This window comes from Scatophagus argus, chromosome 21 (assembly GCF_020382885.2).
Source record: "Scatophagus argus isolate fScaArg1 chromosome 21, fScaArg1.pri, whole genome shotgun sequence".
Taxonomy (NCBI): domain Eukaryota; kingdom Metazoa; phylum Chordata; class Actinopteri; family Scatophagidae; genus Scatophagus; species Scatophagus argus.
In genome coordinates this window covers 13,532,396-13,554,625 of record NC_058513.1, presented here as the reverse complement: position 1 = coordinate 13,554,625, position 22,230 = coordinate 13,532,396, and the positions used below count along the sequence as shown (strand labels likewise).

At 39.1% G+C, this 22,230-nt stretch overlaps 1 protein-coding gene across 6 annotated transcripts in view; it reads left to right on the top strand.

Moving 5' to 3' along the window:
• The window catches only part of LOC124053163 (poly(ADP-ribose) glycohydrolase), a 22,508-nt gene extending 278 nt beyond the window's left edge, over window positions 1–22,230 (top strand). Inside the window, exons 1-18 of one of the 6 annotated variants that reach the window (XM_046378151.1) lie at window positions 73–226; window positions 587–679; window positions 793–881; window positions 980–1,683; window positions 2,137–2,259; window positions 2,634–2,720; window positions 2,965–3,039; window positions 6,500–6,592; window positions 7,352–7,506; window positions 9,572–9,651; window positions 9,738–9,798; window positions 9,951–10,026; window positions 11,319–11,466; window positions 15,447–15,525; window positions 15,909–16,017; window positions 17,648–17,753; window positions 18,933–19,061; window positions 19,354–22,230. In XM_046378151.1, the coding sequence (XP_046234107.1) occupies window positions 794–881; window positions 980–1,683; window positions 2,137–2,259; window positions 2,634–2,720; window positions 2,965–3,039; window positions 6,500–6,592; window positions 7,352–7,506; window positions 9,572–9,651; window positions 9,738–9,798; window positions 9,951–10,026; window positions 11,319–11,466; window positions 15,447–15,525; window positions 15,909–16,017; window positions 17,648–17,753; window positions 18,933–19,061; window positions 19,354–19,529 (2,289 nt within the window). In that variant the 5' untranslated portion in view covers window positions 73–226; window positions 587–679; window position 793 and the 3' untranslated portion in view covers window positions 19,530–22,230. Of the gene's footprint in view, window positions 1–72; window positions 680–792; window positions 882–979; window positions 1,684–2,136; window positions 2,260–2,633; window positions 2,721–2,964; window positions 3,040–6,499; window positions 6,593–7,351; window positions 7,507–9,571; window positions 9,652–9,737; window positions 9,799–9,950; window positions 10,027–11,318; window positions 11,467–15,446; window positions 15,526–15,908; window positions 16,018–17,426; window positions 17,499–17,647; window positions 17,754–18,932; window positions 19,062–19,353 lie in introns of those variants that run through there. The other 5 variants (XM_046378149.1, XM_046378152.1, XM_046378148.1 and 2 more) reach the window with 5 other exon arrangements.

Sequence of the window (22,230 nt, the reverse complement as noted above, 5' to 3'; positions counted from 1 at the left end):
TTTAACTGCACACAAACAATAAAAAAATAAAAAAATAAAAAAGACCAATCAACTTCGAAGATCTCGCGTTATTTTGGCAATTATCGCGCCATTCTCACCCGGATGTTTATTGGCGCTGAGAAGGGTACTGTTGAATTGTTGCAGTGTTCAGTAACAGTATAGAAATTCTGTTGTGCTTTTTAACGTTAACCAAAAACCAACAAATGTTGTTTTAGTGAACTTTGAGGTATTATTAACAGAAAGCTCACATTTTATATAATAGCTGCACAGGTGTTTGACGCTATTATAAAACAAGCTATTGTTTTGACCACTCGATGTAACGTTAGTTAAAAGCTAGTTAGCTTGTAAGCTAATAAATTACGGTTGGTTGACAGTTGTTTATACACAGTCTGTTTGCCTGTCGTCGGACACAGACTACCTGCGACCCGAAGCAAAAGTATGAATAATACTAAAGCAAAAGCATAATCTTATTGTTTCGTAGGTGCCAGTCGAATAGTAAGACAGCTTATTGACGTTATATATTTTAACCGTCCACTATGTGTTGAAATAAAAGTGCGTCATGTATGGCTGCAAACCATATTTTAAGATTTGCTGACAAATTGAAGAAAGGACTACCCAAGAAGCAAGTCTGGACAACGCTGTCTAACTCCTCATTCGTGGTGTCAGCTCAAGTTGTATTGTGAGTATACGTTTAGTGTCTTCCAGTGTTTTAACTGAGAAGACACCCCTTCGTCTCAAAATACCATGTTAAATGTTTATGTTGTGTCATATGTTGTTTTCCTTTTTTTGCAGAATGACTGCAGTGACAGACTTTGAACCTTTAGCAAAGAGACTGAAGATTGAAACCAGTGCCAGAACGTCCGCTTCATCTTCTCTCAAAGGTAATTGGATAGGGAACTCTCCTGGAAATGTACAAGTTACTGGCTCCATTTTAGTATGCTCCCCTTAGTGAAACACTGTTTTTTTTCTTCTTTTTCAGTACCATCTTTATGTCATCAGAGCAAAGACAATGAGACAGTAGATCAAGAAAAAAGACAAAACAACTTAGAGACAAGTATGGACATACAGCCAAAGTCTGTGGCAAATGGTTTGCGAGGTGTAAAGATTAAAAGTAATCATCAAAGAATCAGCCCTAGACAGCAACAGAAGTTCAAAAACACTCTTGAGCGATGGTTGGTTAGGCCCTCAAAAAACACAAGTACAGTTGAAATGTGCCAAACCCAAGAAGATGTAGAAATGACAGATGACAGTGATTTTCAAAGCACCTCAGCTAAGTCTTTGGACTGCCAAAATGTTGGAAAACCTACTCTCTCTGACTCAGATGAAGAAACACAACTGTTGATATCACAAGACCTGGATGGAGACAATCCTGCATCACCAGCTTCTAAGGAAAATCAGGAAACGAAGGGATGCCCTGCAAGCTTAGAGGGAGCTGTCAAGCACAGTGCCAAAATAACAGACTTTTTTCCAGGGACCTCATCTCCAGGTTTATCTGTGAGACGAGGCGGGCCAGATGACCTTCCCCAGAAAGAAGATACAGACAAGGATCAACGATCTGCTGTTGTCAAACCTGTTGTCAAGTGGCTGGGGACGCCAATCAGTGAGCTAAGGAGAATGCCTGGATGTAGTGAACCACTTCCACCACTGAAAGATGTTCCTGGCCAACACACTGTGATGATAAGGGTTTGAGCAATTATTCGTTATGTATTATTTTAACAGTACTTCGGGTTGTTTAATAATTTCACATAAATTTAGGTGCTCAACCCAAAGTCTTTGTGGCATTGTGTTTGGAAATGTAGAAATGATCATTCTAGCTTGTTTCTCTACCATTTTTAGTGCATTTTTACATTACAAGAGTACAAATTCTGCTTCTACTTATAAGTATTAACATAACATTACTACAGATTTCTTTTCATTTTAATCACATCTTAATCCAGTATTTTAACCAGTTTTAAACCAGATGCAAAGATGGTACTGGGTAATGGAATCCAACTTGAAAAATAATGTTAATAATAATAATAATGTAATTTTTCTTCTTTCTCAAATAACTATATTGTATTATCAGTAGGACTATTTGGTTTGCACAGAGGTATTACATGTGCTAATGTCATTTGTTTCATTCACTTTGTTTGACAGACGGACCTCCTTCAGAGTGGTGAGGTTCCTGTTCCATATCCTACTAGGTTTAAGGATACCTGGGATGATGTCCATGTCAAGATGCCCTGTTCGATTTGGAACCTGTTTCCTGTAGAAGATGAGGTATTGGTCCAAGAGTCTATAAAACTGTTATTTATGTTACAAAGATGTATAAATGCCACTTTAAAATATGTGCTTGACTGTGTTTAATTGCATAGATTGCACACCGGTTTTCATGTAAACAGTACAGTGATATTATAGATTTAAGTTTTAAGTTAAGTTTTAACTCTTAAAGTTAGACTGTCACTCTTTTCAACACATTATGATGCTTATTGATTCAGGCTGGAGTTGCTATTCACACTCACGTTTCATGTCTCAAATCTGCATGTGCATGAATAATATGAAATCAGTTCAAGAAACAGACACAACAATGTGACACATTTATTTTTGGCATATGAAAAGCAAACTGAATTCACCCTGAATTTGTTTTTCCACAGGAAACACAAGAACGGCAGAATAAGAGTCGATGGGAGTTGATCAAGGAAACTTTAAACAAGAAATTTACAAGTCATTCTGAGTTAAAGGCAAGTTTCACTTGTGTATCCTTTTAATGACTAAACTTAAAGGGCACAGTGCACTTACAGTTGTTGTTGCCAGACAATACCATAAGATGGCGCCATGAGCCCAGAAACTGAGAGGCACAAGGTCTCTCAGAATTTTGACCATATATAGTATTAATACACTCAAATAATATTTATGTCTTAAAATGACTGTTTAGATTGATTTTGCTGACTGATTTTGCATAATGATTGAATTTGCTTGTTACAGAATGCAATACTGAAATATAATGCCTCAAATGCCAAGAAATGGGACTTCACAGCATTACAGCTGTACTGCACTAAGGTAAATGATATAAATACTTGTTACAGTTACTGCACTTTTTTTGAATATCACTGAACCCAGAAGTCATGAATGGTTTTTTTTTCTTTTTTCAAAAATGAGCTCTTGGAAGAGTCACTGAATTACTGACATGCAGACATGTAAACGCAGATGGACACACGTGGAAAATGTTAAAGGATTAGTCGTAGACTGATGAAACATCAGCTGTCCAATCATGACTGTTGACTGCAAACAGAAGGCGTCGTAAAGTAGTGTTGGTGCCTCTGACACTGCTTGGGTCAGAGAAAGTACAGATGGCTCATTAGTTAGTGATGATATTATCTTCAGTTTGTGGAAGATCCAGTGATGTCTCATTTGACACCAGATTAGATTTAGCTTGGTATAAACAGAAGCTAAGTGACATTGTGAATCAGAGTCAATAGGTAGGCCTATATGCAAAAAAATCACCACAATTAATCAGTTGTTTCCTGAAAACTCAGTTATGAGTTCATACAGTAAATAAGCCTCACACAGAGTGGGTGAGATTCAAAAATACTTCTTTTTAAAGGAAATACTTGCCTATGTTTGGGAATAAAGTTTGGTTTTATGAAAAGATTTGTTCTTTATTGTTACAGAGCTTTCTCGTGCACTGTGTGCCCATATGTCTGTACCTTATGCTTTTGCAGCGTTGCATAAATAGTGCCAACCTTTCTGAGTTGACTGTATATGATCCATTTGATCATCCATACGATCCATGTGCTGTCTGGACATCTGTGCTGAGATTCTAAAGTTGTATTTTAAAGGCATAGTTTATGTGATTTTTATTTATTTGTTTTGCTGTTGACAACTTAGTCATTTTCTTCACAGGCCAAGGGTAAAATAGACCTGAGTTGCGTCATGCTGGCCAGAACACTGTTGGTTCATTGGTTGTCTTCTCCAGCCTTGTTTGGAGGCCATCCATCATATATTGTTTTGATGTGTTCTGCGTCATCCTGTGTAGAGAATCAGGGAGGGCTGTACTACTGTCCGACTCATGAAAGGGGATGGGAATATTCCATTTGGAGAGATGGGCCTTGTACCCTGTAAGGGTAGACAGATAATAGACTTGATTTTCTTTATAATATGGGAGCACTCATCCAGTCTGTGCTGTGTGGCATCATCTAGAATATATCAGGTGCATGTTTTTGTGATATCCCATATCTCAGGAAAAAAGTACATAATATGTTTGTATCTTGAATGCCAGTATGTCAAATGTATTTCTGTCATTTTGCACAAGAACAGTAATGGATTTCACACAGGAGAATGTTGCAGCCCTTCAGAGGCAAAGTGGCAGTCTAGGGAAATAATTTAATCTTTTGCCAAAAGGTCACATTTAGTAACTTGTCAAAAATGGTTGACATTACATCCCAGAGAATGCTTTACTCCAGCCTTGTGCTGTTGAATCAATTGTGTGCCATATGTATGTCATAAATCATGTTAGAATGGGAATTTTATTAGATAAAGCCTGAACATGTTGAGAGACTTTAGCCATAGGCCAGGCTTTGTTGTTGCTGCTGGATCTGGACTGTGTCTACAGGAATGGCAAAATCAGATTTTTGCCATGATGCAAAACGTTCAGTGAGATGCCACTTAAATTGCCCCAAATAAAATTAAACATTTATCCACTCACTGTTTTGCTCATCGAAGTGAAGATAGTATATTTGAATAATTAGTGATTGGTTGCTCAGTAGACATTGTTAATGTTGAATATTTGAATATAAAATTGCAAAGTGTTATAATTTTGTTTCATGTTTCATGCAGTTAACTTTGTAAAACCACATACATGTCATTGTAGCTCACACAGAACATACTTGCTTTATTTATATCCTCTATTATTTGAAACAAATGGTTCCTCTTAATGAAAGCCGTTTATTGCTTGTACCCCTTAAAGATTTTAGCTTGAGCAAGAAATGAATCTTAGTTTTAATATTCTAATATGTTGAAGAGGCAGTAATTAGACTGCAATTAGACTGTGGCACAGTATACACAATAATATATCTGTATAAACTAGCACATATAGTCCACATTTTATAGTGTTGGTATTAAACACATTTTATTCACATTCATCACAGGATTCTGTTTGTTTGATTTATTTTCAGTACAGCACATGTGTAAAATAGGGTACGGCAAATATTGCAATGCAATGTTGTAATCTACCCCATTTTTCACTTAATTTACTTTTTCCCTGGAGATGCCAGATTGGAGACACTGTAGCTGGAAGGTTTTGAGTGTCAGAGAAAAGTAGACATGAATGGCATAGAGTGACGGGCCAGGCACCTTCATCGAATATTCATCTTGGCACCCACACCTTATGAATAACTGAAAAGCCATTTGACGGACAGCATCGGTTTTGTTCATTTCTCTTTCTCCAGCCCAGCCAGCGTTGTATTTACGGTTATGAGCGCGCAAGTGTTTTATTTTTACATGGTCACACGTCCACAGACTCAGTCAAGCAGATTGCTTTATTGCTCGGACCTGCGGGGAATCGGAACAGGAGTGTGAGGTGTTGTGTTAAATCTGTATGGAAGCTCTGGTTTGTCACTGCCCACACTCCTGCATCTTGCTCTATTACTTTGTCAGTTTGGTGTGATGTACAGACCTGTAACAAGTCATACAGAGAGTTAAGTTCAGCTGATTTGATGCACTGTCTTCTGCTGATTTAAAGAGCTTGGCTTAACACTACCTCAGCTATATCCACCGCCTCGCCCTGTCAACTGCTTTCATTTATTATGCCCAAAGGAACAGTTTAAGATGTCAACCAGGTCATTACTTATGACAGTGTTTAGTCAGGCTTCCTTTGCCATAATATAAATGTCCCAGGCTAAATCACCAGTCAAGGCCCCTTGTCTTGGGAACACACTGTCCTTTCTATTTCAAAAGCTTGGTCATTTGCATCTCTTCCAGGATGACTGTTTAATCAGCTGGCATGGCCGTGCAACCTTGATGAAATTGCTCTGTGATTGATCATTCTGGCATCTCTGACATTTTGTAGCGAATATGGGTATAAATAGGGGTTGTATGTACTGTCTGCGATATGCTAGAGCATTTAGGCAGTGTTGTGAAGGCAGTGGTTGGTATTTTACTTTAATATATGGGCCTGGTAATATTACCGTTAACAAATTTTTCAGCTAAAGCCAGGTGTATTTTAATAATATGAAGCTGTGTCTAGCTTTTGCATCTGCATGCATAGTATTGTAGGTCTTATTGTAGAAATAAACTCATTTTTTAAAATACAGTTTTGTTCTTTGTTGTTTTATATTGCTTATATTTTATTAATGTTAGTTTCTCTTTAAAACTGTAAATAACACAGCAAGAATTTGATGTGGATCGGAGCTGTTAATGTTATCTATCCACCTCAAATTAATAATCACAAACGGTTAATAATGTCACAGCTGAGTTTTGTGGCAAAACAACAAACATAAACAGATCTCTTGCTCTCTCCAAGGTCCTGGAGCCTGATGCATCCGAACATCTGTTTGACTCCCTACTGCCAGACATGGTGCAATTAGCACTGAGAGCATCTGAGCTCTGTACCAAGGTAACAGCCGTCACTAACCAACAGACACTGACTCACTGGTCTGTGACACAGTAGATCACCGCAGCAGGTTGATTCCAAAGGTCACGACATGACAAAGAATCCTGTGAAATGGTAGTAAAAATGGTGAGGTCAAGGCACGTAGCTATTGATGGTCATTTGTCCGATGTTTTATAGTCTTTTTTTGTCATCTGGTTCTTTGGCGTGTGGATAATGAAGAGCAATGTGTGTTCATGAAAAGGTCTCATTTGAAAGGTTTTTGTGTGTTCACTTGGCAGCCAGTTAATCTAATTTAGGTTTCGCGTCTGTATATTAAATGTACGACTAGTTGATTGATTACATACTCGTAATCAATCAACAGTAAATACAAGTAAAAATACTACCCATGCAAGCAGGTTTGTCCTAAAACAGTATTTTATGATACGTGTTGCAGGCCATCAAAACTAAACATAAGTCTACACATGAGTAGCTAATAGAATAATCTGTTTTTTAGTGGATGGAAAATTGAGTGGTTAGTCTAATGCCACAAGCTCCCCATGATCATTACCCAATTGCTTATACAGATGCACTATTTATAAATCCCATAGCCTTTATAAGGAGTATGGATCTCTTGTAACCAAGGATGGAGGTAGACTGTAATTATTATGGTTGATTCAAGAATCACAGAGTACGTTTATGCAACATACTTCAATGTCTCATTTGGCAAATTGACGAAACAAATTATTTTGACCTTCCTCAGTTGTACCTCTGTTCCTCCCCTAGCCGATACCCCTCCTCAAGAGAGGCATGAACCACTCCATCACCATGTCTCAGGAGCAGGTGGCATGTCTGCTTGCCAACGCCTTCTTCTGCACCTTCCCCCGACGCAACTCCAGAAAGACGGAGTACTGCAACTACCCAGACATCAACTTTTTCAGGTAATGTGGAGTCATAGTTTCATACATGATGTTTCAGGTTACATAATCGGATTGAAACTGATGCTGCTGGGACAAATTTCATACTACTGTATATGCTTTCCGCAATAATGATTTTATCATTATTATTATATGGGTGTTACAGCAAACAAGATTTTTATTTTATAATCACAGTAATATTGATGATGGTGATCTGTCAGACTTATTTACACACCGATCTGATAAATTTCACTTTTTAAAACAAACAGACGCTGAGATGGTCACTCACTGCTTAAAGACTTTTCTTAATCACATTTAAATCACAGGCAGATGTTTACATCAGCCTGCTCTAATCCGCACAACAATACAATACATTCTATTTTTCTGTTGCAGGTTTACCAGAATAACAAATATGACAAATAGGAGACAGGAGGGTCCTTTTTTTTTTTTTTTTTTTTTTTTTTTTAAATTCCTGCAAGCTTTCACTGTCGAGGTTGTCTGGGTGGCATAATGCAACATCAGTCTGCAGATGACTGCTCAGTCATGTCCCCCATCTCTGTTGGCATCACAGTGTAATTACCTAAATGGAACAGGGAATTAAATTAACATTGACTCAGATCGCTGCATTTGACAGTGGAGAAGGCCTTTGGCTGTTTTTCAGAAGGCTCTAACAGAGTTCACTCCCATCAGTATTTCATTCACGTGAAGGTTTTTCTGCGATTTGAAAGGAAGGTTAGAGTTTAGGCTGCTGCTAGTACGGTAATTGTCCTGAATCACAAATTTGGTGAAAAGAAGAGATTAAATTCTTTGAAATGTGTGTGTTTTTTGTCATTCAGTTATTTGTATTTTGCTACTAACAAATACCTGAGCGATCCAAAGTCTTTTATTTCTGCATTTTTTTCTTTTTTTCTTTTTTTTTTCTTTTCCGAATGAGTGCTGGTTCTTGTAGTTCAAAATATTCTTAAGCAAAACTTTGTTTTATTATTTTACCATGAACTGCATTTAAGTTCCCAGGCTGAACTTCCCTGTTTTTTGAAATAGCAATTCAGAAACCCTGCTGTATACAAACTGTAGTCTTATATCCTTTTCCTGAGTTACATCATAGCTTTCTGTGGATCTGCTGGTGGTTGGGGGGGGTGGGTTGTATTGATGTTATATAATTGTAAACTAATTCTATATTCCTCAAAGACTGTATTGCAATTTGTTACTAAAAGCCTGCTCTTACTAGTGACTATTTCAGAGTCATTTGGCCTGAGGCCTACATGGTACAAGATTGTTTCCAGGGGCCACACTGACACAAGAAATAGAAATGAATGCAGGAGTTGACTTCGATGAATGAGTTTCCTGGCCCCTGAAGGGCTCTCAGTGCATTGAGCTTTAGTCGTTATTTCATTTCACTGCCATGAAATTTCTTTCTCTTTACTATGGCATGTGAGACTGGCTGTGGGGTTCTTTATAGAGTTTGCTACAGCGGGACATAGCAGGCTTAATGCTGAAAGTGCATTCAAAGTCTCCCACTGCACCTCACTACCAGCAGCTTTGTGTGTGTGAGTGTATGTCTGCATGTCATTTTTCAGGGGGACTGACCTCTTTACCTCCTGAGGACTCTGTTTCTTAAAAGGGACATAGGGCTTCTTAATGTATCCCCAAGGAGGAAGCCCTGTTTCCCTCTCTGTTCCGTTTTTTTGTGCGAGTGCTTTGAAGTGGCACGAGTGTGACTCTGTGATGGAAAGCCTGGGGCAACTCTATTGTCGTAACGAAGGAACTCCAACATAATCGGCTAGTGACTGAAAAGTGAAGCTGAGTGAGAGGTGAACTAATTCATATCAAAAGTTAATGCATGACTGAGCTCACATGGCCAAAGTGGAGGTCTTGTGCCTCTCTGGTGCTGGTTGTACAGAGAGTCATTTTTCCTGGTCTTCTGCAGTTGTTTAATCCTTGGTGAAAATAAATGAGTTGGTGTTCAGCTGTGATGCCATGTATAATCTGTTTGCTTAAAAAATGTATTTCATTTTTACAAGAGGAACGTAATATGTAGTCTAATATTAACAGTAACTGAATTCAATCCATAATCTTTTCTTGTCATCAGGCTGTTTGAGGGGTCCTCGTCAAGGAAGGTTGAAAAGCTGAAAACCCTGATGTGCTATTTCAGAAGTTTCACTGAGGAAAGTAGGTGTTCAGATTCAAATTTCAAATGTTGCACTAATTTATTATACAATCTTGATTATTGTAACTTCACTTTTTTCAATTTTCAGAGCCAACTGGACTTGTGACATTCACACGAAAAAGACTGCATAAACCTCTTACTTGGAAAAGGTGTGCCATATTGACATCATAATCAAATAAAAGTATTCTCAAAACTATGAAGTAGTCATAGTAGTGGTAGCATGATAACTGGTTCTGCCAGAAATCCCTGCGGTCTCAACTGTAGCTGGTAACTTGAGAATAATTCATCCTTTGTGTTTCAGCTCACAGACTCTGCTCACTAAGCTCCACATTACTTGTGAAGGGACCATTGAAGATGATGGTTATGGAATGCTTCAGGTAAGACACAAAGGAAGAGAAGGACACTTGGAAAGACAGCATAACAGTGTGATTTAGAGGGACTTTACCTTGCAGAATCCTATTTTTTTTGCTTGGTGGAGCTCTTAGTTCGGTGGATACTCCTCCTCCTCTTCCTCCTCCTCATCCTTGTCCTCCTCCTCCTCGTGCTTTGTTCCTGTCCTCTTTTCCTTCTGTTGCAAGTCAGTCACTGAGCCACCACATTCTGGAGTCTTTCAGCCAGAATGCTTACTACTGCTGAAAAGGCCTTTGAGGTGCCCTGTGACACATCGCAGGGAGTGTGCGCTGGGACTGGGGTCGAGGCCTCTTAGCCTCCTTTGCTCTCTGTGTCGGCCATGCTTCCAGTACACTGTCAGGATGGCCCATTCTCCCTTTCACCTTTTGTTTGCCTCCAGTTGCCACGAGTTGACAGTTGACGTGCACACATGACCAGCTTTGGGGCAAGCTGCGGCCCGGATTGATGGATGCTCTGTTGGGGTGGGGGTGGTGCTGACAGCCTGTCAAAGCAGACTTTGGAGGCTGGCTGGCTGTCCCAGAGTTGAATGACCAGTTTAGGGAGATCTGCTCTCAGACTGTTGCTCACCCCTTCGCAGCATCTTCCTCTGGGTTGTGACGGGGTTGGTGTAGGATGTCTAAAGGCCAATGAGCAACAACTGTCAGTGAAATTGGATGATATGTTGCACGTGACTGCTGTCTGACTAAAATAATGAGTTGTCACACCTGTGTCTGAGCTGAAACAATGACATGCATATTCTTTTGAATCGTAAACAGGCCAAAGTAAACAACTAAATCAGAGTCACCCATCAATCTGTCCACAAATCTGAAGGAACACAAGCAGCAAAAGCTACCTCTGGCATCAGTCGGCAGTCAGGTTATGACTGGAGGGAGATGTTTTCTTAGAAATGTACGACTGCTCACTTGTTTTGATATTTGCTACGAGCAGCAGCATACTTAAGTGCTGCTCCTCTGGAGAGATCATTTTGGCATGGGGGGACGGATGTCTGAGTAATGTCAGCACCTCAGGCCACCTTCCCAATCAGCTTGTCAGGGATTCTGTCACAAATAAAAGAGAAAGGCCTGTGACCCTTTCGTGAGGTATTTTACTTCTGTTGTCCAAGTTTGGGAAATGGTAAATTACAGAGTTTCACAAGAAAATGTTGCTTTTGTCTAGATAATGTTGTATTTAAGCTTTATACAAATATATATGCATGTGACGAAACAAATGAGTAGATTTTTCAAGGGCTTGGATGGATGTCCTCTTTCTTGATTTGCAGGTGGATTTTGCCAATCAGTTTGTTGGAGGAGGAGTCACCAGTTCTGGTCTAGTTCAAGAGGAAATTCGTTTTCTGATCAACCCTGAGCTTATTGTTTCTCGTCTCTTTTCTGAAGTCCTGGATGATAATGACTGTCTGATCATCACAGGTTAGTGATGGAAAAAACTTTCCCACACCTTGTTTAACACTAATGTCCACTAAAGGAATTCTGCTGTTCAGGTTTTCGTGATTTAGTCGGCTGATCCAGATCAGATCAATAATGCCCTGTCATCACTGTTCCCATGCTTGACCTATAATTTGACAGAAGAAACATAACAGACGTTTCTAGTCACACACAGCATGGGATGCACATTGCACACCTCCAATTTACCCCATCCTGGCTCAGCAAGAGGCCCAAGTATGTTTGTGGCAATTGCCCTGTTTTCTGTATCTGTCCTTGTCACATGTTTCCTTTTGATTGGCTGCAAATGGGGGAGTCGCATCAGTTGGGAGTTGGAGATTTGGCTGTGTTGATTGCTTTGTTTGGTCTTTCTGTAGAGTAAATCCCGCTGACTTCAGTATTGAGTGGTTGCAGCAACAAACAAGGTTGAGACAGGCCAGTAGATCCAGTAACAAGACCAAGACTTAAGGAGTCTTAGCAAGGGGCTGATGGCTCCCATCTGTTTTTTTTTTTGTTTTGTTTTTCTTTGTCTGACACTGTTTGTCTAGACTGTAGCTGCATGATTGCATTTGATAGAGGTTAGAAAACTGTTATGTAACATAGTAATAATTAGTTAGAACTAAAATCATTCAGATTAGTAATGTATGGATTTTGCAGCTGCGTTACTAAGAATCACGACTGCTTCAATATAAATTAACCTGGTAAGCCCTTCAGTATGTAAGTATAGCTGATATTAATTAACTAGACTCTCTACTGTCTAACCGCTCAGGCCCAAGATTCTAGCACAATGAAGTGAACACATCAAATTGGTGATTAGGCTGTGTAAATGCACTTATCAGCTATCGTCAGTTTATTTTTCTGCTTATATTGGGTAAAATTTAAGATGTTATCCTCAGCTCTACATATGTGTTTCAGCTTCTTAAAGCTCTTAGTTTTAGATTTGTAGCCCTTATCTGTATTGACTTAATATTACCAGATAACCAGAAAGAGGACTCCAAATGAATGCCAGTGTTGCTCCATAGTTTGTGGATGTGTAAAAAAACTAATAATAAATTAAAAATATCCCCCACCTATAAATAGATAAGCTGCCTTAATATTGCATAGCAAGTGAATCTGATTAGAAGAGAGTCAGACAACAGAGCCTCCACCCTCTTGATCAGAAACCACATCACTACGTCAGCTCTTCTCACTTCGGCAGAGTCACCTTCAGACTTTTGCCGACCATATTTCCCCTACTTCCACTTACGCCACTTAATGTTATTACTGGGGCCCAGAATTAATTATGGCTGGAAGACCTGCCCAAGACCTGCTCCGCTAATGGACTCTTCCATTCCATCATCTTTATTAAACCCTGCCTGTATGTCTTGTACTCCCTGTTAAAGTCTAAGCTGCATTGCGGCCATGTGGTAAATCACATTCCCCAGTGATATGTTTTGGCATACAGTAGGGAAGGTAATGGATCTTACCTCTGCTCTGAAATTTACCAAAGTGCCTGGGCCTAATTGAATTTTCCTTGATTACTAGATATCTGGCTGCCATTGGGGCGGTCAAAAGTATAAACAGTATCAAGGAGAAGTCATATGATTCATTGATGGCAGTACCGCTTGCAGTGCAAGCTTGACGCATGCAGGATATATTTAGATACTTTTCTTGCTTCGGCACATATCTTGCTTTTGTTACTATTTATAAGGTAAACATTGGTTTTACATTCATGACAATAGCTAGAAACCAGTGGTCATCTTGTTGTTTTATAACTCCCTTTTTAACATTGTGTAATGTTAGTCCTACTGTAGACAGCTATGATTTTTGTAACGGTGAGCAGCAGTCTTACCACGTTTGTTCATATGCAGATGTCCTCAGTTGCCCACTTTTGTCTTGACATGGCAATGAGATGCGCCTCTGACCTTTTACAGTCTCTGGTTCACCATAAATATGAGACACTTTGTTTTGATGTATTTACACATGAATGGAACAACCTTCAGGAACATTATGTGTTATACCTGCCGATTTTCATGCAGCCTACTTGTTATTTAGAAATCATTTCTAGTAACCAGACACGTCTTCCCCTAGCCAATATTGTTCTGCTTTTCACTGTAAACAATTTGTGATTGACAATTGGGTTTGCTTAAAAAAATCTAAATAATAATTATTTTTGTTTGTGAAGGTTTTCTCTATCAAATGCAAATCTGGTTTATCATAGATTTTGATATTTTTGGAGGACCGGTAAAGGTCAGGGGTTTGCATAGTTCGCACAGGGCCATTTAGTTTTATAGCAGGAGTGTTAAACATTATCAACTATGTCAAAGTGTGTGGTGTCTTGTAGTGACTGTGCTTCTATATCTAACTTCTAGCACTAATACTAAAGTTTTTAAATATTCTTATAGAGAGGCTACATTGACAAGCTAGTAACTATCATGCTTGCTGTAGATTTAGTTATTATTTTCTAGTAAAATAGTTCAACTTCTGCTTTTTGTCTTTGATGCAATATTCATTGTTCACCATTAATGTTCTTTAATGTGTTACAAGCAAGAATCCATAACCATTGTCCATAAATCTCCATACAGCCAAACACTTAACCAATACAACAACGCCGCAGTCAAAAAACTATTTGTGCTCCATCCAGCAACATCTGTTCCCCAACTCTGTGTTCCCACATGTATTATAAGTGACCCAAAGCAGGTGATACCTACTGGACGATGTGGTGTCTTACATACACTACATATACATTAATAGAACAATGATAATTAGTTAAGCATATAACCAACTAGTATCTCTGGTGCCAGCTAACAGGGGTAACAACCTATGAATGTCTAGTCAACTAATCGCACACATCCATATGACTGGCATACTTTCTGTTGTAGCCACTCAGTGAGTTTATTGTATTACTTTGATAAACCAGAACAAGATTGGATGGCCATGCTCAGCACGGTTCTGTTGTGCAACGCAAACAAATAGGTGATTCAGTTATCTTCCGAGTCAAGATATTTTACTGTGCCACTTTAGGCCATGTGTGCCAGTGCACTGTCCGGAAGACTTATGAAGATGCAAAATATCCAAATTTTTTCTCAGTAAATTGTGACAGTATCATAAGAGCTCTCTGTTTAGTGTAGATATAATTCATCTATATTCCGGGTTTGCTTATCTGTTTTGTTTTAAAGGCGAACTAGATGAACTAGATTGGGGCCTTCAGTGTCTAATTTAGGCAGCAATTTTACTCATTACTGGAAAAAGTGAGAGGTAATATGATTATTAGTGAAATGTCTGTCAAGAGGAAAGCGCCCCAGAGATTCCCTCCCCCCTCGTACACCTCCTAATACCTGCTGACCAAGGCCCCACTACTAATCAGTTGGTTTATTCACTTTGCAGCGTGAAGCATCTCAGCGAGTGCTCTCGACAGCCAGGTACTAATGAGCTCTAATGAATGGGAAGTTAATTTGTGGACTCGTTTGTTTGACTGTGCTGTTGCCTCCCCACTCTCCGCGCCCCTTTTACGGGTGGTGAGTGTTTCCCTTGTGGGCTGGCGGTCAGCCCCTGCGTCTCACATTGTTTCAAGAGGCGTGTGTGTGCGGGTGGGTGTGCATGCGCGTGTGTGTGTGTTGGGGGAGGGTAATAGCTTGACCTTCCTCTTGTCAGGAGACATCTGTTCCTATTTCATCCGATCACATCAGGCAGAATCATGACAGACACCCCCACTGAAAATTTTTTGTTTTTTAAATGAATTGCAGGATTTTCCTTTTTGTGTTTTTACTGTCTACTTGTTAAATTAGGATTATTATAGCAAATGGGAAGTCTCTTATTATTTAACATCATTGGTGGTTAAACTGGATTGTTTGAAGTCTTGCCATCGAAACACAAATGAAAGTATTCTTGAATTCAGACAATGTTTACATATTGAGATTGATTTGCTATTGCTTTGTTTCTAATGATTTGTGCCACTAATGTCACTAATGTCTGTTTGCTATCACCAGGTACACAGCAGTACAGTAAATACACAGGTTATGCTCATACCTACCAATGGAATGGCAGCCACCAGGACACAACTCCAAGGTATTCATAGATGCTTTAATATTTAATATGCTTAAATAATAACTAAATGTTAGGTTTCAGCCAATTCATTACAGTTCTTCTAGTCAAAGATGGCCATCAGCTTTTGTACAGACATTTTTGTTGCCCTCTGAACTGTAATAACTAATCTCGTTAATCTTGTTACCTTTTATCTAGTGCTGTCTTCATGGAAAATTGAGACTTTTAATATCATACCAGAAAAGAAACAGTCACAAATCATTCTGTGTTCAGATTTATCGACTTTATTTTACAGTCTTATTTCTCAAGTCCCTGTAACTACAAGAAATTATTGGCCCATTTGACTAAAGCCCAGCTGTTCTTTGAATCTAAAATGGTACAAAAACCATCTCTGTGATTTGTTTCAGAGACGGGTGGCAGAGAAGATGCACAGAGATTGTGGCCATTGATGCTCTGCAGTTCAGGAACTTCCTTGAACAGTTTCGCCCAGAGAAAATCAACCGAGAACTCAACAAGGTTATCTTTTTTTCTCTCTTTTAATTTATTTCCTGCTTGTTTTAGTTCTTTGAGTGTCTTTGTTTCTTTTTGTTCTGCATATTGCAAAACAACTGAACTATGTTGTGTCTTTGCTCTTGTGCTTGACACCGATTCAAATTAGTAACTGTGTTATCAACTTATATGAAAAGAGATGTTACTAACTGTATGCTTAGTGCTGCTCTAAGTGTTTGTTTTGTAGACACATGAAGAGTTTGTATAATTTATGACAGGGGAAGTGTGGAGGCAGTCTACCACTGCTCTTTGAGTTTGCATTGTCATGCCTCTTTAACAGTGTACGGATTGAGTAATGTTATGTTTTGACTTTACCATTTAACTTCATGTTTGGTTTGCACAGATTTAATGACTTGAGTGTCAGTCCATTTGGATAATAATTGGAACGCCATCACAAATATCAGTTGAGGGGCAACTTGACTAATGTTTACTTTTCTCAAGGTAAATGTTTGAATTAAAGATAAGTGTCATATTTGTGTAATAGAAACTGATGGATTGTCGTATTTGTTGGGAATAAGCTTAATCTTATTTATTACACTGTACATTAGACCTGGAATTAATTTGAATGAATATAAATGACCTCAGGGAGTTAATTACAATTATTAACTACATCACAGATTTTTTAAATAGGAATTCAAGCGTGAATTTCAGTATCTTCCTAGTCAGAGATGTCCATTCGTAACAGAAAAATGAAGATGTTGATGTTGTCAAGTTGCTGTCAGAAAGCATGGAGTAGTTTGACAGCTTTGACAAGGGTGTGTGAAGAATGCACCAACATGAAGATCAATCCTGTTTCGAATATTGTTCAGCTAACTGTCACATCTGCCCTTTCAAAGGAAGAATTTATGACTGGTCGAGGGGGAGGATGGACACACACTCATTCGCCATTTACTTTATTTCCAATGTGAAAATGAATGCCCAGGGCCCATTCAGATCTTTAATTTAACATCTCCTGCTTTTAGAAATTACGCATTTCGTATGTGACATACAACCCACCCGACATATTATCATGTTGAATGGTCTTGTTCATGCACACGGGTATAGTCTATAGCGTCCAATTATTAATATGTAAAAACCCACGCCACTTTCTCACCAATTACAATTCAGTTGATGGAAGGGGCATGAAATGACACAGTGTTAAAAATGTAAGCCCAGCGTGTCAAACTAACCATTCATTGTTTACGTATTGAATGATGTGTCAAGTGCAGGCCTGCAGGCAAATGGAATTACTTTCTGCCTTTGATAGCATGGAAATGTTATGTCGGCCTGGTTCTTATAAAACGTACCCGTGATATTTATATTCTGCCACTTTATTTGAGTGTAAAAGAAGAAGTATAAAAATTGTTTTTTCAGCATACATCCTCTTGTTTGCCTAGATCCCAGTGCAAGTCTTTCTTCAGGTGTGCAACATCTCAATACACTGCTCACCATAGACTTGTAGTGTTTACTATACAGAGAGTATGATTTCAAAAAAAGCAAATGTTTTATGGCGCACTTATCTCATTGTGTCTGGTATTTGTCCTATCATATCAAAGTGTGTTTTCGTAGCGTTCTCATATGTTACATTTAATGTTCCCTTTATTCTGCTTTCATTTAGGCCTACTGTGGTTTTGCTCGCCCTGAGAGTCAAAGGGAAAATCTTGCAGCAGTGGCCACGGGAAACTGGGGCTGTGGTGTTTTTGGGGGTGACACACGTCTGAAAGGTAAGCACTGACGTAACACTTTTTTCTCCACTCTGTGGAGAAAATGCGCTCCGATCATCTTTGTGCACTTGGTAGTCTGACCCTGACCCTCTTTCCTGGATGTAACGGAATAAATTTGAGATAGAAAAGCTCCTGCGGATCAGTATGGGCATCCATTTGTCTTCCGGGAATGCGTTCATTTAGTTAAGGCCTACTCGTCGCCTTCCTTCTATTGATCAAATGACAAAGTTAATATGTTTCATTAATAGTGAAATTGATCGCCTGCTCGAGTACATCAATCCGTTACAGCTATTTGTCTGAGCCTTGTATCACTGTCAGTGAGCAGGGAGCTTCAGGAGAGTTTAGGCTAACCGTTTGCAGCTCTGTTGGGCTTGCAACCGGTACATACATTCATGCATATTTATTAATTAGCTGTAGCAAGGTACAGCTCACCATAGGCACCTACTGTCTTACTGTCTGCTTAATGGCATGCCTCCTGGGAACACTTCAGTAATTCAGATGCCATACTCCTCCTGGGCTTACCTTCTGTGGCCTCACATAGCCACCTATTTTTTAATTGTCAGGTAATTTGAAATAAAAAGCAGTTAAAAGAGAGGGGGGCAGAGGAACTGTGTGTGTGGACGCAGTCAGCTTAGCCCTCCTCTGAAAATGTTGATTCAGTTTTGCTTATTAACGTGCCGTAGTCCAAACCTTCATTTATCAGCAGATACATTTCCAGTCTCTTAAAATATTCACAGCTCTCAGGGGCCAGACCTGGGCCCTCTTTATAACTAATCCTGAGTTCTCAGTGGGGGTGAAACTTAAAATAATAATAACTGTAACAATGACAACAATAATAATAATAGCAATGAGGTCAGAAAAAAGGCTCATATTGTAATAAATAAAGCAAAAATTTAATTGAAACAGTGAATACATAGCAATACATATCCAACTCAATAACAAAAGACAGCAATTCCACATACAAAATGGAGTGGCAGTGCCTCCACAGTCTGATATTATCTATTCCCCCAGTTATTTTAATTTTTAATGTACATGCCACAGAAATTGGTTCTGCTATTTTCAATGACTCTTCAGATCTGTTTACAGGACGATGAGAATAGCCTGCAAAAATGCCTTAAATCCTTTTTCTGTATTGTCACTCTCACTGTTGAGGTTTACCACTGCCTTCTTTTCTTTCAGCTCTGCTCCAGATGCTGGCAGCTGCTGAGGCGGGCCGAGATGTGGCCTATTTCACCTTTGGTGACAGCCAGCTCATGACAGATGTCCACAACATGCACTGTTTCCTCACTCGGAGGAAGATCAGTGTTGGTAAGGCATGCAACTGCCACGTCTCCTTCTTGTTTATGTGTGCATGTCTTTGTTTGTTGTGTCTTTTTTTTTTTGCCTTTTTTTGCACTTTTTTAAGCGGTGTTATGCATGAAATAAATACTTGATTATTGATGTTTTTGAATATTTTGTCTTAAGATTCTGTTGTAAATGATGTGATCTCATGAAACAATGTTATGGCTGTTTATTAATTTTTAACACTCCGCATTTTGCTTGCTACAAAATCCACTGTAGAATCTAGACAACATACATTGTCTCCTTGTCTCCGTCACAGGACAGGTGTATGATCTCCTGGAGCAGTACTACAGCTCAGTGTGCAAGAGCTGCCTCAGTCGGCGCCCTGATGTCAACGTCTACTCCTTCATCTACCAACAGGTCAACTCCTCCCTGGCGCCAGATGACTCCGACAGGGGCTCAGCCAGATCACACATCCCCGTAGGCTGCAGTTAAGGTCAGGTGGCTCATGAGTCACCGTGCCTTATTGTTGGAAAATGAAACACATACCGAATTGACACATTATTATTGTTATTTCAATTTTGTTTGTCATGAAGACGTTTAATTAACAGCTTCGGATATACTAAATGTGGTTTCCACCACTGGCAGCTGTAAATCTCCATGAAAACCAAGCATGCAGATCAAGAACAACTGAACAGCAGAAGGTGATTAGTTATGACCCCGTCTGGCTCTGCAGTCCAAGCTGTGTTCATTTTGCTGCTGCTGGTAATACGCCAATGGATTGAGCTTCAATATGCTGCAATCGTGATTTTAATGGTGAAGCAAAGGTTGCCATCCATCTTCTCAGTTTGTCATGTTGCCTTTTTTACACCCACACATATCCAGCCTAATTGAATTGGCTGTCAGAAATCAAGTTAAAGGAAAAGAATAACAAGGACGGGGTTTAGAAAGCTTCGAGTGGTCCTCAGGAAAGCGGTTTGATTTAAAGAGCACACAGGCTCTTTGGGAAATAATCTCTTATCTTCTGCATTTATAGCTAAATTGTAGTTACAACTGTGGATCCATGAATACATTTTTTTGGATTCTTTGCTGTATGTTGCACATGCACCAAAGAACCCATTTGTACTTAATGAATTTGGTTTATTTCTTCCTGTATTTTGCAACTGATTTCAATATAAATTTGTTATTTGTAGAACTATTTAATTGTTGTATAGCCATGCTTCAGTTAGAAATGAGATATTTTTTCCTGACAGATTTAGTTTTTCCTAAATAAAATCCATTTTAAATAAATGTAATATTCAGATTTTTAATATTTGAATCCACCATTTGAATGGAGCCACAAATAACAGTAATACAACTATGAAGAATGAAGAATTAGAGCTTCTTGTCCCATAAGCAAAATGAGTTTTTACACAGCCTTGCCATTTATCTTCAGCTATTGCTTCACCCTTTCACTCACAGTTTAATAAGGTCATACCTTTTATATAAACTGTACATGACACCTCGTTAACTAAAGAGTAGATCATAGAACGTCCAATCAGAGCCAAGCCTCGGGCAGTGTGGCTCCTGGGTGACTGTCTGTGGGATGAAACTCATTTGCATTGACAAAAACCTGTTTTTGACCTTTGGCACTTTGTATTCGGGTTTGATGGCATGAAATTTGTTTTAAGTTACGTGCGTATTTTCTGGTATTTGTTAACATGTAAAAATCACATTTGCACTATGCTCGCAGCCTATGATGATTTTCTTGATAGAGTAATGTGCTGATTATTTTCACAATAAATTGAAAAAAGCTTTCTTTCCCCAACCAACGGTCCAAAAAACACCCCAAAGACTCTTCATTTACTTTCATAAATGGCAAAAAAGCAGCATATTATTATATTTAAGAAGCCATTTAAAAGCCAGCAGCCATTTTTGCTTGAAAAAATAGTGATTTTTTTGAAGTGTCTAGACTACAGATTTGATGAAAGAGGAGAGAAAGTTATAACACCCTGTTTGATGCTGAGTGTTTTGGCCTTTAAATGAATTTAAAAAATGGTTTGTTGATTGTAGTCACATTTCTTAGTATTGTAGCGATTCATTTTCTGACTTACGGTGTGTTGTCTAGTTACATGGTCTGCAGTGACCGACAAGTACAAAAACGCTGCGTATAATAAAACAGATGCAAAAGGAAACGTGCAGCACGTTTCTGTATTTGTCTGTATATGTAGCGCTTTTGTACTTGTCGGCCACCGTACATGGCTAATAGGCTGCTGTTTGTCAGTTTAAAGATTACCCAGTCAGCAGGAGTTTATTGACTAAATATTTTTAGTTGAATGTTAAATTAGGTTTGTCCCCGGAGCATGCTGTACTGAATGGACTCCTGGGAGCCTGTAAGTGAATGAATGAGGTGTAGGCGTCTCTAAACTTGGTGCTGTCTGCCTTCATGGAATCAGGACCTGAAGCAGGGGGTCTCTCTCTGTGACTTGCTGAGTTCAATAAAAGCCTTTGGTGGCGTCTCTCCCGAGGGGATCCACCATAGACACACAGGGGTATCCTACTGGATTGATCCCTCTGCAGTGAGCCCCATGTGTCTCTTTGACCTTTTGGCTGCCATCTGTCACGAACAGTGTTTAGTCTTTTAAATATGATCACACTTTGACATATGACTGCAGGGATGGAAAAGTTTGGTAAATAATGCAGTTTACAGACAAGACTTTGAACCCCATCTTCCGTGAGTATTCAGTTTCTCTCAAAAAATTAACTTTTCCCTGTTGAAGAACTATGTTATGAAGAAGAACAATCTGCTTTATCGACAGTGTATTTTTTACATGCACTGAATTTTTCCTCTGCATTTAACCCATCCTTGGTTGAACAGACATACAACACCCAGCATATTACATGCAGTGGGCTGCCATGTCAGGCGCCCGGGGAGCAGTTAGGGGATTGGGCGCCTTGCTCAAGGGCATCAGCCGTTAATAACAGAGGAGGGAAAACGTTGATTATTCACACAGGGATTCTGACAAGAATAAAAGTTTTTCACCTTTCAGAGCTTGTTTTTATAACTCTGACTGGGCTGGACAGAATGCTTCTCACTGAAAATTATTCCCGGGAACCATGCATCATCATGCATGTTAATAGTGATATGTATGACTGGTTGGAGGAGGCACGTGACCCCGAAGCAATCATTCTAATTTTCATATTTTCAGAGATGAAA